Below are 15,637 nucleotides of genomic sequence, written 5' to 3'. Positions count from 1 at the left end.
TAACAAGTGTCCAGCACACAATTTTTGTTGAACAGAATCTACCAATAGATTTGAGACAAAAGAACAAATCACTTTCACAGGAGGGATTTTCAGTAAGCACAGACAACACGAAGCCCCCCTAATATTCAAAGGCACGCAAATTAAAATAAATTACTGTTTTATACGTATTGAACTATGGCTGGCATGTAGGTGATCAGTAAGTGTTTTTCTGAACAAATACACACACTAATGAATTAAAAATAATGCCCCTTTCTGGTCCGTGTTTGGCAGAATGGGCAGAAGAGGACAAACTCTCATATACTGCTGGTGACAGTGCAAATGGATATAATCCTTTTGGAAATAAAGTGACAACACACAATACGAACATGTCCTTTCTTCCAGTAATCTTGAAGCCAAGACTAAAGGACTCATCTTCAGGGAGGCAAGGAACGAGTTTCAGTTTAAGATTGTGAGGAGCTAAAAAGAACTCAAACATTCAACAGTTTAGAAAGAGATACAGGGAGCACTGATCCAGCCCCGTGTGGGGGGCTTTACACCTGCGCTTGGATTTATCCTCTCCTGACACACGTCATTGGAGAATCAGACAAACCAGATGGGGCCGGGGCTGGTTAGACCAGTAGCAGAGCCCTCTCCAAAGCAGCTCTGGGGGAAAGTTGATTACAAGGACCCAGAGCTCGCTCTCAGAATCCTGAGTCAACCTAAACAGTCAAGGCCCAGGAGGTCAGAAATGCAGGGCAAATCTAGAAACTTCACCAAGAGAGGTTCTGACGCCTTCACTCTAGCTGCTCATCTCTCAGTGACTCAGCCACCGGGTCATTCAGTCTCTGGCGTGAGGGGCCCACGTCCGGGGCAAATGGCCATGACCAAGGGGGTGCGGGGTAGGGTCACTCGTGCGAGCCGGGTGGGCTTGGGTTGAAGCCGACGCTGCCAGAGGGAGATGCGTGGACAGTGAGGTGAAGACCGTTAACAGAGCCATGCTTGGCACCGTGGTCTGGCCCGACTTTCTCTGCAACATCGGTCTGGTGAGTAAAATCAAGGCACAGCAAAAGCATGGGAGCATCACAGCGCTGCTAAGCATCAGACGTGAAGTCTATATGGCGATGTGGACGCTGTATTACAATAGAAAGCTAAGTGGTAAGAGCCGAAGAGGGACTGGTCTTTCTGCCAGGACAGAAAGTGCAGAGATCATGCTCTGAAGGACATGTGGTCAAATGACAGACAGGAGCTTCGAGAGCTCGGCGAGGTGTTGGCGGATGAATTTCTTCCTTCTATAGAGATCTCTTAACATCGCTGTCATGTTACCTTGGTAAAAATAAGGATTTCAGTTCTTCCTCTGGAAGCAAGAACCTGGGAAGTCAGGGAGTATGAACTGTGAAAACAGAGGACGACTCCACCCCACGCTTCTCCAGCGTGGCCTCACCGTCCACCCTCATCCCTGCTCTGTCTGATTCCATCTCTAACAAGGTCAACTGTTGTCAGGTGTTGTTTTTTTTTTTTAACATTAACTATATTTTTTATGTACAGCATTAAAATCTGACTGATGCTGGTTGCTGTGCTTGGTGACCCCCCTCCACCGTGTGCCTGCAGCGAGCGCCTCGCCCCCCGCCCCCTCGTCCTGCCCTGGCCAACGGCAGCACCCCACATTCTGGGCACAGAAGACCTGGTTTTCCCAGAGTGAAGCAAAGAACACTCCAGCCAGACCCTCCCTGAGGGGAGCCGATGGTCCAAGGTCCACTGCTAGTGTTTTAAACTCTCCAAAGATGTGACAAGTGGCTTCCAGGAATGGTGGTCACCCCCTCCCACCACCGTGGGGAGGAGCCGCCTAATCCAGGACACTGGGTAGAAACCACAGGAGCGCAGAGCCTGCCTATCAAGCCAGACCGCACGCAGCCCTGCCTGGGCCCCTGCTGGTCCTGCTCAGCTACGGAAAAGCTGAGGGACGGCACCCCGAGCCCTTGGATCACAGCTCCAGCGAAACAAAACAACACTCAGAGGAGCAAGGGGAGTCAGAATTCACCTAAAATAGATGCTGTGGGCCAACGTCTGGGAAACGCTGTGTCCACTAAGCATGAACAAGAAGAGGAAAAGCAATGAACTGGCAGCCATCCAAACATTTGGAAATTACCAAACAACAACAAAAGAACAAATACACTGATGAACACAGAGAAATAGTCCATTCTGGGGGAAAAAAATATAACCCAAGGGGGAGATTCTCCATTTGGACTTTCTGAGTTCATAAAATTTAATAAAACCTTGAATTTTAATAAAAACAGCTCACTGAGATTAAAAACAGAATGAAATGGAAAAAAAAAAAAACTCACATCAGAACTAAGAAAAAAATGGGTGCCCAAAACCCCAACACAAAAGTAAAAGACAAATGTTTCCAAAACGATAAGGAAAAAAAAAAAATCCCTGAATCTGCAATGGAAAGTAACACACCATCTTTCACGAGAATTCAAAAAAAAAAAGGAAAATCAACACTAAGACTTCCTAGCAGAATTACTGAATGTTCTCATTGAGGAAGGATCCCCAGGAAGCTGAGAGAAAAGGCAGTCATTATGAAGGAGAGAGAGTGGCTGGTCTCAGACCAATACACATAACACGGTTCACAAGGATCGGGGCAGTAGGAGAAAGTTTGTGAACTCCCTGCCTCGATTAGGGGTGCATACATGTTACTGAAATTGGTAATAAAAAACAGCAAGAGGTTTAACATAATCTGTAAAGGAAAGCACCAGAAGTACTAAAAACCAGAGAATAACCATCAAAACCCAGAGGGCGTGAGGACAAAGGGAGGAAGGCGGTCTACCTAACGAAGCTCTCGGGTCTCACAGGCGGTAGACAAAAGCTACCACGCAAGCGTACTGGATCAAGACATTAACACCAACACGAACAGGCAAGACTAAACTCTCATTTGCAGCGATCTGCATATGTCCCGCCCCCCTCTCTTCAACACCTCTCTCTCGTTGGCGAGTCTGCGGATCCAGCCCAGCGGGTCGCGGCAGCTCCTCTCCGCGGAGGCTGCCCAGCTCGCCCATCGGTGCCAGGGGCTGGGCACAGGTGCGGCTGGCTGGCATCTCTAGCTCTGTGGGGCAGCCAAGGCAGCTCCGGGGTCTGCATCTCTGGCGGCGGCCAGCGCAGTGCCCAGCGCCAGCGAGGATCTGAGCCCCATCGCTGGTGAAGGTACAAGTGCGCAAAACCGCTCGGGACAGCAGTTTGGCAACACAGACCAAATGTTACATTTTGTTTGTTCTAGCAATTCCACTGCTAGGAATTTGCCCTTCAGATACAAAGTTACCAAAATATTCTGGCAGCTCCACGTACTAAGGAAAAACCCAAGGGTCCACCAGCAGGCAGTATGCGGGTCAACTGTGGGTCACCCCTCACCGCCACGCCGCTCACTGGGGCCACCCGCAGCTGTGGCCTGAGCTACTGAAACACTCTCCAACTTGTCCCTCACACGCACTGGGGGCCCCGCGCAATCGGTTCTTCAGTGCAGCCAAGTACAGATGGGATGGTCTCTCATGCTCACCCCAGCGCAGCTCAAAATCCTTCAGGGCGCCCCAAATTCCTGCCAGGCCCCGTGTACCTCGTCCCTCTTCAGGCGGGTGTTGCACTATGCCCCCGACTCCTCGTTGGCTTCCTGCCATCCCTCCTCTGCTCCTTCTAACCACAGGGCCTTTGCACAGACGGTTCCTCTGCCTCCTGCCTCAGGGAGGACCCCTCTGACCATCCGAAGGCTCCCCCCGCCTCCACCCCCACCTCCTGGCACTGTGCACCTCTTTCATCTAACAGTTGCCATTTTATGCGTGATGAGTATCTGTCTTCCTCCACTGGGTCATTAAGTTTCAGGACAGCAGGGGCTGTCGTGTGCCCAGCACACTAACCGACGCTCTAAACACTGGCTGACATGGCTGCCCGTTGCACAGGAAGCAGTGAGGTTAGTACATCCTCACGTGGAAATACAAGGTACAGGGCAGTGTGAAGGGTACCCTCCCCATGTCGGGTAAAGCAATGATCCGTATCAGCTAGAGTGGATAGAAAGCCAGCAGATTCCCGAGGTAAAAACTGAACGCAGCCAGGCACCCGGGGCTGGATCCAGGGGCTCAGACAGCCCTCGTCGGGCCGGGGCCGGGGAGCTGCAGCCCCAGCCTCACGCGCCCCCATTCAAGGAGCAGGGGACACAAGAAAGCCCTCCTCCTGAGGTGGCCGAGGCACACGGACCCCGGGATTAGCTCTGACTGGGCCTGATGCCCTTCAGCCCCGCCGCGAGGGCGGCTGGAGGCGGGGACGGCAGGGTGGACATCCGTCCGCACGCTTCATCCAAGGGAAATCTGAAGAGTTGCCGAATCAGGGGACACAGAGGCTGGAAGAAACACGTCACTAGAAGATGCTGGTGAACTTTTTTCCCCTTGGAAACAAAGAACGGGAGCTTCCCCTGAGATGAGGCAGCGGCAGGGGGTAGGCACGGACTTGTCCCTTTGTACCTTCCTCCAGCAGTAACACCTGGAAGCACGGACACGAGCTAGTCTTCACTTGCTAAAATCACAATGGAAGTTTCGTACAAATAACTTTAGTTCCTACCAGTGACACCCGCACACGAGTCCCGTCTGCTGCATGAACAGCAATTCCCAACAGGAGCAGGAACCGAGCCATGTTAGCTCCACACTAAACACCACAAGCTTAGGCACTTCATCGAAGAACAATGTTCAGAAATGAACGAGGTCATGGAGTCTTCCGTCCCACCTGCAGACTCCCGATGCCCCCCCTTCAGCGTCTTCGCAGGACGGCGCGCTCGAACGCTCGACAGCGGCATGGCTACCCCACACGAGGAAACCCAGCCCCGACCGTACAGCCCACGTAAACCCAGACGGGTACCGAGAAGCCCTCTGGGGATTCACAGTGAAGACCTGGGCTTTCCAGGCTACGTGATTTTCTCTGCACCGATGTGGGGGCCAGACATCCCGGCGTCCTGACCGCACATTCAGGACCCAGAGCGCCACGCGGGGCTCCCACGGCGTGCTCGACATCACAGTCCCAAACACCGAGTTTGCGGCCCGAAGAGCCCGGTCCCGCTGAGTCCAGGTCTGATTAGAACGTGGCGGCGCTTCCGTGAACAGAAAGGAGGGGAGCACGGACACAGCGAGCCCCTGGGTCAGGGCCAGCGAGGGGAGAGGGTGGGGCCGCAGGAGCCAGTGACGCCCCCAGACAGAAATGGCAAAAGCAATGGTTGGGTTTCCATTTACAGTGATTTTCTGGTAAACGTGGAAGTGTCATTGTCCAACAGGAATGACGAGACCTCTGTCCTCCTACTTGAAGCCTTTTAGACAGTACTTCTCACGTGGACCACAAACTGGTCCTACGGCAGAGCCTTTCCAGAAGAAAGCAGGATGTCCTCGGCGAGCGGTGCTCCCGCCTGCCCCCGCCCGGGGCGCTCCTCCCAAGGGGCCTCAGTGGCCGCTCACAACTCCTCCCTCTTATTCCCAGCTCGATTGTCTTCCTTTGCAGCCGTGGCGGCCCGAGACTTCGGGTCCCCCTCCTGCTTCTTCTTGCCCTTCTCTTGCTTTGTTTTATTTTTCTCTTTGCTACCCCCTCCTCTGCCGGGGTACACCTGCCCCTCCAGGGTGACATCGGCACACCTGTCTTGGCTGACCAAAAAGTCCTTGATCTCCCAGGCGTAGCTCCCATCACGAAGCATGAAGATCGCACGGTCCGATCCCACGATGAACCTTGACAGAGACATGCGATCGTATGGTCAGAACACACTAGTAAAGCACGAATGGGTCAGAGCCACTCTGTGGCACGCAACCAGGAAAAATCATCCCTCCCAAATTCAACATGAACACAGAACAAAAACCTGTAGTTTAGCTACTGACTAAACGATTTCACGCCTCAGCTCAAATCCCAGAGACACAGAAGCTGGGCTGTGTGGGGCGTGGATGCCCGCGCTAAGAGACAGCGGCGGCAAGGGGCCTGGGGAACCGCCCCCGGCGCTGTGGGGCTGCCGCCGTGGAGGAGGGCGTCTGTTCTGCATCCCGAGGTGCCCAGTGAAGGTTTCCTCTGCCAAAAGCCTTCTGCGGACAAAGGCTGAAAACCACGGGCTTAGGCTGGGTCATCGTAAGGGGCCCACGAGGGGTCGGGAGACACACTCGGCCAATGGACGGAGATCCCGAGCCCCGAGGGTAACAGGCAGCCCACGTATGCCAGAACTCAGCAGGTCCCAAGGGGGAAGAGGAGCAGAATGGGGCCTAGGCGGCCCACCGGTGTGGCCAGGGGCACGAAGGCCTCGTCCCTGAGGGCCACGCCCCGCCCCTGGGAGGGCAGCGGGGGCTCTGACCGTTTACCTGTTTCCCTATGCGTCTGCTCAAGCTAATGAAAGCATCACGCCATCGCAGACACTAAGTGTTCCTTCACATTTTGTCATTTCTGTTTCCTGAACTAGGACGTTTGAAGACCCTGAATTTCAGGACTGTTACTGAGGAGGAAAAAGGAAATCCCTGAGCATTGCACGGGAGGGCCGCGCTGGGCTGAAGGAACCCCACCGCTTCACCTGGATTCGGCAGTCGGCTCCAAGGCCGAGTGGGAAAGCTGTCCCACGTGGAGGGACCTCCCCCCAGGGGGGCACGTGGCCAGGCTGTGACTCCTTTGCCCCGCAGAGGCCGCCCTGCCCCAGCTCATGGGGACGAAAGGCGCAGCGCTGTAGGAGAGCTGGGAGCCGGAGGGTGCGGAGTAGAGCACGCGGCCAAGGGAGCGCCGGGCCGCGCACCTGACCCGCCGCAGCGTGTCCGCTACCCTCCCCCAACAGAGTTTAAGATACAAAGATAAATAAAACTTGAGGATCAAATGAAATATTAAAAAAAAAAAGCTTGCTGGCTGTGACCAATAATAAATGTTCTTCTTAAAAGAGAGAGAAATAAACGTAAGGGGAAATCCGAGACAGGAAGGCCCAGGGCCTGAGGTGAGGACTGCGCGGGCCCCAGCCGGCCTGCTGGTGCTTTACCTCTGAACGTCGTAGTTGGCATTGAAAAGACTGCCCTGCCAGAGGCTGGTGATCTCCTCCGTCTCCTTCTCCGTGGGGCTTCCGGACACAGTGACGAACATCATGAGCGTCTTCCCCTTCTTGGTCATCTTCAGGATGCTCTCGGGCCTGCCCGGGTCTATCTGAGAGAAGTCGATAGGCGCCGAGGGTCTTTTGTGCTCCGGGAGATCCCCTTCTTCTATGTCGTCATCCTTCTATGAGAAGAGAGCACAGAGCACTCGAGTCATTAGAATGTGCTTGTCGGCCGGCAGGTGCAGGCGGACGACCCAAGTTCTCCCAGGAAAAAGGAGACCCAGGAGCTTCCCTCCTCTAGGCAACCTCTGGGGGAAGCCCAAGTCTCCAGCGGGACTTAGCACCCATCACTCCAGGTCACCAGAGCCCTGTAATGGCTTAACGGTGCTTTCCCTCTGGAAGAATCTACCCAGCACGGTAGATTGTAAAAATGGCCACATTCTCGTTCGGTCCTACAGTGAGCTGCAACACAGCAGTGAAGATGTGTCCCAAACCTCAGAAAGACAAGACTGAGTGACAGAAGCCAGGCACAAAAATCAGACGTGCTATAAGCCTGTTACTTCAAGTTTAAGCTCAAACACAATTAACCTAGGATGACAAGTTAGAACAGTGGTGGCCCCTGGGAGGCGGAATGAGGTGGGGCTGACTGAGAAGGGACACAAGGGAACTTTCTGAGGTCATGGGAATGTTCTCTTTCTTAATGGTGGCGTGGATGACACAGATGTATCCATTTGTCAAAATTCATAGCACCCTACGCTTAAAATCTGCATTTCACGTATGTCAACGTTAACTAAACAGTAAGAACAAATACTCAGTTCTAGTTAGCAGGCTTGGTTTTTGCAGTGGGGTGAACTAGCAAGCCTCAAACTACCATCCGTGAATTCTATCTAGGCTTCCACGAGGAGTAAATGTATTAAGGATAATGACAGCCCCATTCTTCACTTTGGGGAAGGGAGTTCTAGCAGTGGAAGGGGGAAGAATATACCCTGTGGTATTAGGCTGGAACTGGGAGGCATCAAAAGGGACACATGACTTTTCACAGGTAGGAAGGCAGGTAAATAGATCAATGAATAAAAATATTTAAAAACCAGAGTTCTTCAGAGAAAAGACGAATAATTCCAGCCACAAAAACGAAAACAAAAACAAAAAAAACCGAAGTACTGGTAGATGGTCCCCGAAAACACTATGCTAAGTGACAGAAGCCACACACAGAGGACCAGGTATACGGGGCCGCTGGTGAGATGTCCAGAACAGAACAGAGATTAGTGGCTGCCTAGGGCTGGCTGGAGGGTTGGGAGAAGTGAGGGAGAGGGAGTAAGATGAGATTTTATTTTTGGAGCGATGGCAATGTTCTAAAATTGAGAGTGGTGACGGCTGCATGACCCTCTGAATACACCACTGGAATGTGCACTTTAAATGGCTGAATTGTATGGCAAGTGAATTATCTCACAATAAAGCTGTTATCGAAAAGAACCCAGAAAAGCGACCAACCTAAAATGAAACGAAGCCCCTGTATCACTCTTCCGTGGTTCTCTTGACAAATCACCGAGGACACCAACAATAATGTACTTTAAAATATTTTCAATAAAGGAGGAGCACAAGAGACTTCTACAGTAGTGCTTGGAGGCGAGCCCCATTTATTCCAGATTTGGGATCTAGCGTTAGCTCTACCTAACCACCTGGGTGACCTTGCATAGGACTCCTTACTCCCCTGGGCCCGCCTCCTCGTCTATAAAAAGAAAAGCAGAGCTAGGTGATCCCCGAGGCCCCAGCAGTGTGACTACACACAACATACCAAGCTTCTCCTCAACTCTGCAACCCTCCCAACTGACCCATTTCCTTCCCCTTCTGCTTTGTGAGCTGATGGCGATCCGCAGTCAGGGGCACGTGCTGTCCCGTCACAGGATCTTGGGCAGCTTAGAAAATCCCTTTCCTCACCTATAATGGGGGGAGGGGGACGACATCTCCCTCCTAGGGTCTGGGGATTCAATGACACAAAGACAAGCAGTAAACAGCCTGTGCTGGCCCCAACAATCACACCTCCAACCAACTCCGGAAATCACACTGTCAAAATCACACAGGACCGCCTGGTCGCCAAATTCACGGGCTGTTTCTGTTTTCGTTCTACTCCTCCATAACATCTGTTATGATCTCCTTAAAACACCTCAAGACTTCTAACTGGCTCAGGAACCTAGAACATTTATGTTTTTCAAACTGATTTCACTCAAGAGGTCATGAAATTAACTCAGTAGGTCACAGGCGACACTTAATGAAAACTAAATAATCTCAAGTCCAGTGCCTATAGCAAGTGTAAGGATCGTTTCAAGCAACTTTAATTTCCATCCTTGGAAATTTGTGTATTTGTTTCAGTTACAAAAACACAGGGGTGGGGGGGTAGAACAGTGCCCCAACGTGGCTATCAGTCCAGCTCTCCGCAGTCCCAAGGCTTCTTCCCTGCAGAATCTCACCTGCGGTCATTACTTTCTCTGAGGACCGCCATCAAGCCCCTAGCGCCAGGCACTCCCCAGAAACAGGCCAGCCCTGCCTCTAGGCATTTTCAGCCGTCTTCCCCACTTCTCCACTGCTGAGTCAGATTCAGTCACAAAGCTGACTCCCCTTTCAGCAGATCCTTTCCTTGCTCCCGTGGTCCCTGATGGTAACACTAGCTAGCATGTATGGAGCAGCCGGCGCCGAGCCTTCAGGACGGCCCTACAAGGCCCCGAGGGAACGTGGGGTGGGTGAGGCCCAGAGAAGACAAATAACTCACTCAAGGTCACATGCCAGCAGGGGTGACACTGAAGAGCAAACCCACATTGCTGGCTCTGGAATCCTCCCCCCACCTGCCCGCACTGTAAGGTGTAATGAAAAGAACTGCCTTTGGTTTTCCTACACCAGTTGGGACTCAGCATTAAGTCTAACCCAGTGGAAAGCATTCCCTTTACCCATCCCCACCCCACCCACATGGGGCAGGCCTCTCCATGGCACACCAATTCTCACACTAGTGGGAAGGAATTGGGAGATGGATTTAGGGACTGCCACTGGGGGAGGAAAAATCCCAGCTCCTGGGGGGGGAGCTCACGTTTGTGGAGGGTCTGCAAACATTAGCTCATCTTGTCTGCACGGCACCCCTCGAAGGGGGATGTCTCTGGCTTTACGGTTAGGAAAACGACGGTCACAGAATTACCAAGCGGTAAAGCTGGTTCAAAACCCAACCTTCCAGCACATCATGCGGTCTCCTGCCTGGTCACACAATCCACCAGCCAACCAAGCTGCGCATACAAACTCTCGCGTTTCTCTCTTCCACTTGGATCTTGCAGCTTCTGGCTTAATCCAGGTCGTCCTCATTACCTTTCATTTGCACTTCTGCTCGCCAGTGTGTATGGAACTGTAGTAAAGTGGCTAAAAGAACAGGCCTGCAAGTCAAATGACCCAGCCTGAAATTCAGCTTACTTGCTGTTTGACTTTGGGAGAGTTACTTAACCTCTCTGGGCTTCCTTGTCATCATCTAGAAAACAGGGTAAGAACATGAGATGAGTGAATGCGCTCAGAGTAGTCCTGCTAGCTAATGAAAACTCAGTAAATATTAACTAAGAAGTCATTTCTGCCTTCAGATTCTCTCCCTGCCCATCCATCCTAACCTTTGCCAACCAATCCATCTTTTCTAATCATGATATCCCCAATTCAAAACCTCCCAACAGCTGAAACATCCACTCCAGGGCATCCTCTGAAGGCTTTACAGAGTATTATGAACACTGTGCAGGTTACCCCGGGGAAACACTCAATATATCAAGTGAAAAAATGAACAGCAGAAAATTACATTGATGTTATGCTCTCAGCTATAAAACTATGTCTGCATACAGAGGGAACATGAGACAGTGAATGCACATTTCTGTCCGGAGGTAGGGATGATCACGTGTAAGCGTCCCAGTATCATAGTATTTGGGTCATGCAGCTTTGCAAACTCATCAGCGACTGTGTATTGCCTTCTAAATAAAGTGTAGACCCCAGAGCACTCAGGGCCCAGGCCAACCTGGTCTCCACCAACCTTCCCACACTTAACTTCAGACAGAGCCTTTTCCAGCTAAGATACCTGATTCATATTTGCACGGCTTCCAGTTGGGAGTTGCACTACCCTATGTTCCTTCCAGGCTCTCTTAAAGCTAATACTCCAACTACTCTGGGGTGGGTACTACTAACGCCTCTATTTTGCAGATAAGGAAACTAACAGTGCGGACAGGTTCTTCAGCAGCCCAAACTCACAAGTGGTCTGAGACCAGGCAGTCCGATTCCAAAGCCTAGGCAATTACCATTTGCACCATTCTGCCCCGTTCCCATGCGCCCCCCCACCCCAGCTCCTGTGGCCCTGCTCCCACACCACCCTCGAGTATCTAAAATGCCATTTCCTCCCTGGGACCTTTTGAAAGTCCCACGACACTTTCTTCCTTTTTACAGAACTCAGCAATTCCTACTTTGTGTTAGGGTTACTCGTCCTGTCACCTACAGTTCCTGATGGCGGATCCCTTGCTCATCTCCGCAGCAGCCCCTCTGTCTAGCTCACAGTCTTAGTATTTCCAGGGTAGGATTTCCTCAAGAGGTAGTGTTCTTCTTTGGGGGATCAAAACCTTCATTTGCTCAAGTCTATAAAGAGACGGGAGATAGAAAAGGAGACAGTAAAGGTGGAAGGAACTGCTGCCTGGAGTTCCCTCTTCATCAGTGGGGCGCACACTCAAATCCACCCCAATCTCGCCATCAACACCTGCAGATAAATACGGAAATACAAGTCTGCTTTCTTCTAGTCCAATTCATCAGATGGTATTTTAAACTCTGAAAGCCTCCATCAGACACGCCCATGTACACAGCGATACCCACAAAATAAAAAGACATCAGCGTGGGAAGGAGTCATCGGGTAAAACCTCATTCTGCAGATAAGGAACCTGAGGCCTAGAGAGGAAACAGGACTTGCCCAAGATTACACAGCGAGTAGAACCCACGTTTCTGACTCCACGCCACCAGCTGTGCAAATCAGCCAGGACGATACGACCGCCTTTGTAAGGGAAAAAGGCACAACGTGTTTTCCTTTGCTGAACCTTCTCTAAAAAGATTACACACTCCAGTGCATTCAAGTAACGAACCAAAAAACTTACTCTCACAAAAACAAGTCTCTGCTCCTTTAAAGGAAATGTGAGTTTACGGAGAGCCACCAGCCTTTGATTCCACCACCCCAATTACAAAACTCTCAGCAGAGAATACAGCAAAACGAGAAGCCTGAAATCCTACTGATCTAGAAGACCGGCCAACCATTAAAGCTGAGACGCTCCTCTTAAAAGGACGATCTTCACGCCACCCCCCCCACATTCCTGAGCAGAGTGGAAAGGTCTCCCTCCGCACGTGCCGGGCCCCGTAGGCGCGGCCGGGGCACCGAAGGTACAGAAGGGCAGAGGCGGGAAGGGCCGGCCCGGGACCCGCGTGGCCAGGGAAGCGCTGCAAGAGCGCCCTGGGGGAAGGCTGGGGCGGGGGCCGGCGGGGGCACGGGGGTCGGCGGCGGTTCCCGCGCGGCAGCCAGCAAGGACGCCTGGCCCGGGCAGAGAGGCCGTCAGGGGGCCGGGAGACGGCCGGGCGAGGGTGCGGAGGGCGCCGGGGGCCAGCGGGAACAGGGCCCGGGACGCAGAGAAGCTGGGGCGGACGTGCGCGCGCGCAGACCTCCCACTGTTCCAGAAGACGCGCCATGTCCGCATCGTTGTAGTCGCGAATGTCCTTCTTCTTCTTCCGCGGAGGCGGGCTGGCCTCGCCGGACGTCCCGGCCGCGCCCTCGGCAGCGAAGGCCCCGGGCGGCAGCGGCGGCAGCAGCAGGTCGGAGGCGCAGAGGAGGACCAGGGCCACGCGCGCCCAGCCAGAGGCCGCCATCTTCGCCGCGCCGCCGCGGAAGCCAGCGGTGCGCGCGCCGCCGGGCTCCGCCCCCGCCCCTCCCCGCCCCTCCCCGCCCCTCCCCGCCCCCAGGCCCGCGCCGACCTACCAGGCCCCGCCTCGTAGCCGCCTCTAGAAGCCCCGCCCCCGCGCCATCTTGGCCCCGCCCCGCCCCCGGGGCCCCACCCGCGGGCTAGATGGGTCACCGCGGATCGCCCGCCCGTTTGCTCGCGGAGGCCTGCCCTTTTTCTCCCTGCCCGCGCAGGCCAGGTCCACCAGCCCCGTCAGGGCCTCCGGGAGCCGCCGGACAGCGCCTCGCGGGGCCTCGGTTTGTGGCCTGAGAGAGGCACTGGAGGTGCAAGTCCTGGGAGCTGCCTGGGCTCGGGGGAAGCCGGGTCCAGAGTGTCCACGGACGCTTCCTCTTTGTCTCCTGCGGCTGCCTTGGAGAACAGCCGCTTACCTGGAAGCGAGTGGCGGGTAGCTCTGCTTTTCCAGAAGGTCGCGGATGGACGGGGCCCGCTGCTTGGCTGTTGGTCGCAGAGGATTCAGTTCAACCTGCAGGATCACCGTCATCTCTGGAACGCGAATAATTCCCCCTCCCCTTTTTTTTTCATTTTTAAGACAACTTCAGTATTTCATCTGATTTTAACCCAATACTGTAGGCTCTGACTAATGCATTTCAAGGTTGAATCTTTTTTTTGTTTGTTTCTTATTTTAAAAGAGTCTGGGCAGAGATGCTTCCAGATTACACGAGTTTTAAATGGCTGATCTGATCTTTCTTTTAAGTTTTTAATTATGTAAGAAAGACACGAATCACTTACTGTAGTTGTGAGATATCCAAACATTCTACAAAGTTTCAAACGTTCTACTCCACCCCACAACTGTACTCCAATCAGTTTTGTCACATAGACATTTTTCTATACATTTACAAACATCAAAATGTCTCTAGAAGTGTGATTCATACACATTTTGTTGCATTTATATGTATGTCTTTGGCAGCACAGTGTACATATATTAGTAAGCATTTTGGTTCCTTAAGTGTTTTACGCTTAGCAATATGACACGATGAACTTTCATTCTTCATACTTCCGTATAGCGTGCTTTGGTATTAATACACCACTAGTTTATTTCCCTATTACCCCCCCCCATTGATGGACACATTACCAACTTTTCTGCTATTACAAAAAAAGCCACAATAAACCTCTTTATTCATGCTTTGTATTATGGGCTGACCTGTATGGCCCCCAGATTTCCTATGTTGAAGTCCTAATCACAGTCCTCAGAATGTGACTGTATTTGGACATAGCGTCTTTAAAGAGGTAACTAAGTTAAAATGAGGTTGCAAAGATTGGTCTCAATGCAATATGCTGTCTTTTATAGGAAGAGGAAATTTGGTCACAGTCATATCGGGGAGAGATTATGTGAAGACACAGGGAGAAGACAGGAATCTACACGTGAAGGAGAGACGTCTCCGAAGAAACCAACCCTGCCGATGCCTCAATCTGGGACTTCTACCCTCCAGAACAGCAAGAAAATGTCCTGTTGTTTAAGCCACCTGATCTGCCGTACTCTGTTAGGGCAGCCCTAGCAAACTAATATATCCCGGCTTTGTAGGATTAGATTAGTAGGCTGCATGTAACAGAAAACGGAGCTCCTTTTAAAGTGGCTTAAACAAGAGAGAGGGCTTTGTTGTTAGTGTTGTATTTTTCTTTCAGGGAAGCAGTTGGAAAGTGAAGCACTGAGGGCTGGTATTGTAGCTCCTCAGTCATCTGGCGCCCAGCGCCTTTCTTATCCTGCTCCATTCTTCCGGGCGGTGGTTTTTATCCTCAAGTTCATGGCAAGTTCTGAGATGGCTCCTGGAGCACCTGCATCAAGATGACTTTGATCCAGGGGAAGGAGGAAGGAGGGAAGATCAAAAGGAGTACACTCTTCATTGGAGTTAGTGTCCTTTAAGCAGCCTGCTCAGTTCTGCTCACATCTCATTGGCCGGAACCTAGCCCTCCAGAGGAGGGTGGCAGACTGTCTTCTAGCTGTATACTCTGTCACCCCAAATAAAAGTGGGATTCTGTTATCAAGAGAAGAGAGGTGTGTGCCTCCTTCCACCCTGAGGACCGTCCCACTGCAGAGCTGGCTGATCTTCCCGTCCTCACGCACGCGTCTCTATGTGTACAGGCAGTGACATTTTCTATTGACATGGAGCAGACTTGTAAGAAAAAGAGGGTTTTTTTTTTCCTTTTCTTTTCTTTTCTGAAATCATAGGGGAAATGTCATAAGCTCTCTCCCCAGGGCACACTGCTCCACCCAGTGGCTCGCAGCCCTGTCCTGGTTCAGTCATAGCTAAAACACATGAGCAGCTGCGGTCGATCATGTGCTCTGCTGGGAGGGGTCACGCTGGTCATTTATTTTGCCAGCAGCCAAGTGAAGGTGCAGAAGTGCTGAGAGTTCTGGTCCACAGAAATTATTGGGATTGTGTAAAAAAAATTCCAGGGCTACTGACTTTCATCGAAGGAACAAATCAATTCAGTTTATAGTCCACTGACGTGAAAACATCTGGATTGATTTTGCATTGTCACCGTTTTGGTGTCTGGAACTTGATTCAGTTCGACTCTGTGAGCATTTATTTACTGAGGGCCTATGGTCGACCCAAAAACCAGATGAGGCACTGATGGAAAGATTAATGTAACA

The 15,637-nt window shown here is 52.0% G+C and overlaps 1 protein-coding gene and 2 long non-coding RNA genes across 4 annotated transcripts; 1 reads left to right on the top strand and 2 right to left on the bottom strand.

The window, feature by feature from the left end:
- Positions 1-4,519: 4,519 nt before the first annotated feature.
- MESD (mesoderm development LRP chaperone) lies at positions 4,520-12,981 on the bottom strand. 2 transcript variants are annotated; one of them, XM_081831785.1, is made up of 3 exons: positions 12,749-12,981; positions 6,998-7,227; positions 4,520-5,726 (listed from the first exon to the last, which is right to left on the bottom strand). In XM_081831785.1, the coding sequence occupies exons 1-3, from the start codon at positions 12,950-12,952 to the stop codon at positions 5,459-5,461; spliced, it is 702 nt and encodes a 233-aa protein (XP_081687911.1). In that variant the 5' UTR covers positions 12,953-12,981; the 3' UTR covers positions 4,520-5,458. The 2 variants fall into 2 exon arrangements, with proteins under 2 accessions (XP_081687911.1, XP_030873518.2); XM_031017658.2 differs by having other exon boundaries at positions 6,998-7,230; positions 12,749-12,978.
- On the bottom strand, positions 7,737-12,186 carry LOC145723609 (uncharacterized). The gene is made up of 2 exons (XR_014148858.1): positions 11,550-12,186; positions 7,737-10,553 (listed from the first exon to the last, which is right to left on the bottom strand). It is a non-coding gene; the product is annotated as an uncharacterized LOC145723609 (long non-coding RNA).
- On the top strand, positions 12,847-15,032 carry LOC115936821 (uncharacterized). The gene is made up of 2 exons (XR_014148857.1): positions 12,847-12,980; positions 14,333-15,032. It is a non-coding gene; the product is annotated as an uncharacterized LOC115936821 (long non-coding RNA).
- Positions 15,033-15,637: the final 605 nt, after the last annotated feature.

Source organism: Leptonychotes weddellii, chromosome 9, assembly GCF_054177405.1.
Source record: "Leptonychotes weddellii isolate Sample4059 chromosome 9, ASM5417740v2, whole genome shotgun sequence".
Lineage (NCBI taxonomy): Eukaryota > Metazoa > Chordata > Mammalia > Carnivora > Phocidae > Leptonychotes > Leptonychotes weddellii.
The sequence above is the reverse complement of the archived record's forward strand: the minus strand, read 5'-3'. Positions and strand labels throughout refer to the sequence as shown.

What these genes read in the sequence shown, in the direction of transcription:
- MESD (XM_031017658.2), bottom strand. Translation starts at nt 12,952, where the DNA reads ATGGCGGCCTCTGGCTGGGCGCGCGTGGCCCTGGTCCTCCTCTGCGCC. An exon ending in GTCTTCTGGAACAGTGGGAG is followed by an intron (nt 7,231 to 12,748) that starts GTCTGCGCGCGC and finishes CTCTTCTCATAG; the next exon opens with AAGGATGACGACATAGAAGA. An exon ending in GCCAACTACGACGTTCAGAG is followed by an intron (nt 5,727 to 6,997) that starts GTAAAGCACCAG and finishes GTCTCTGTCAAG; the next exon opens with GTTCATCGTGGGATCGGACC.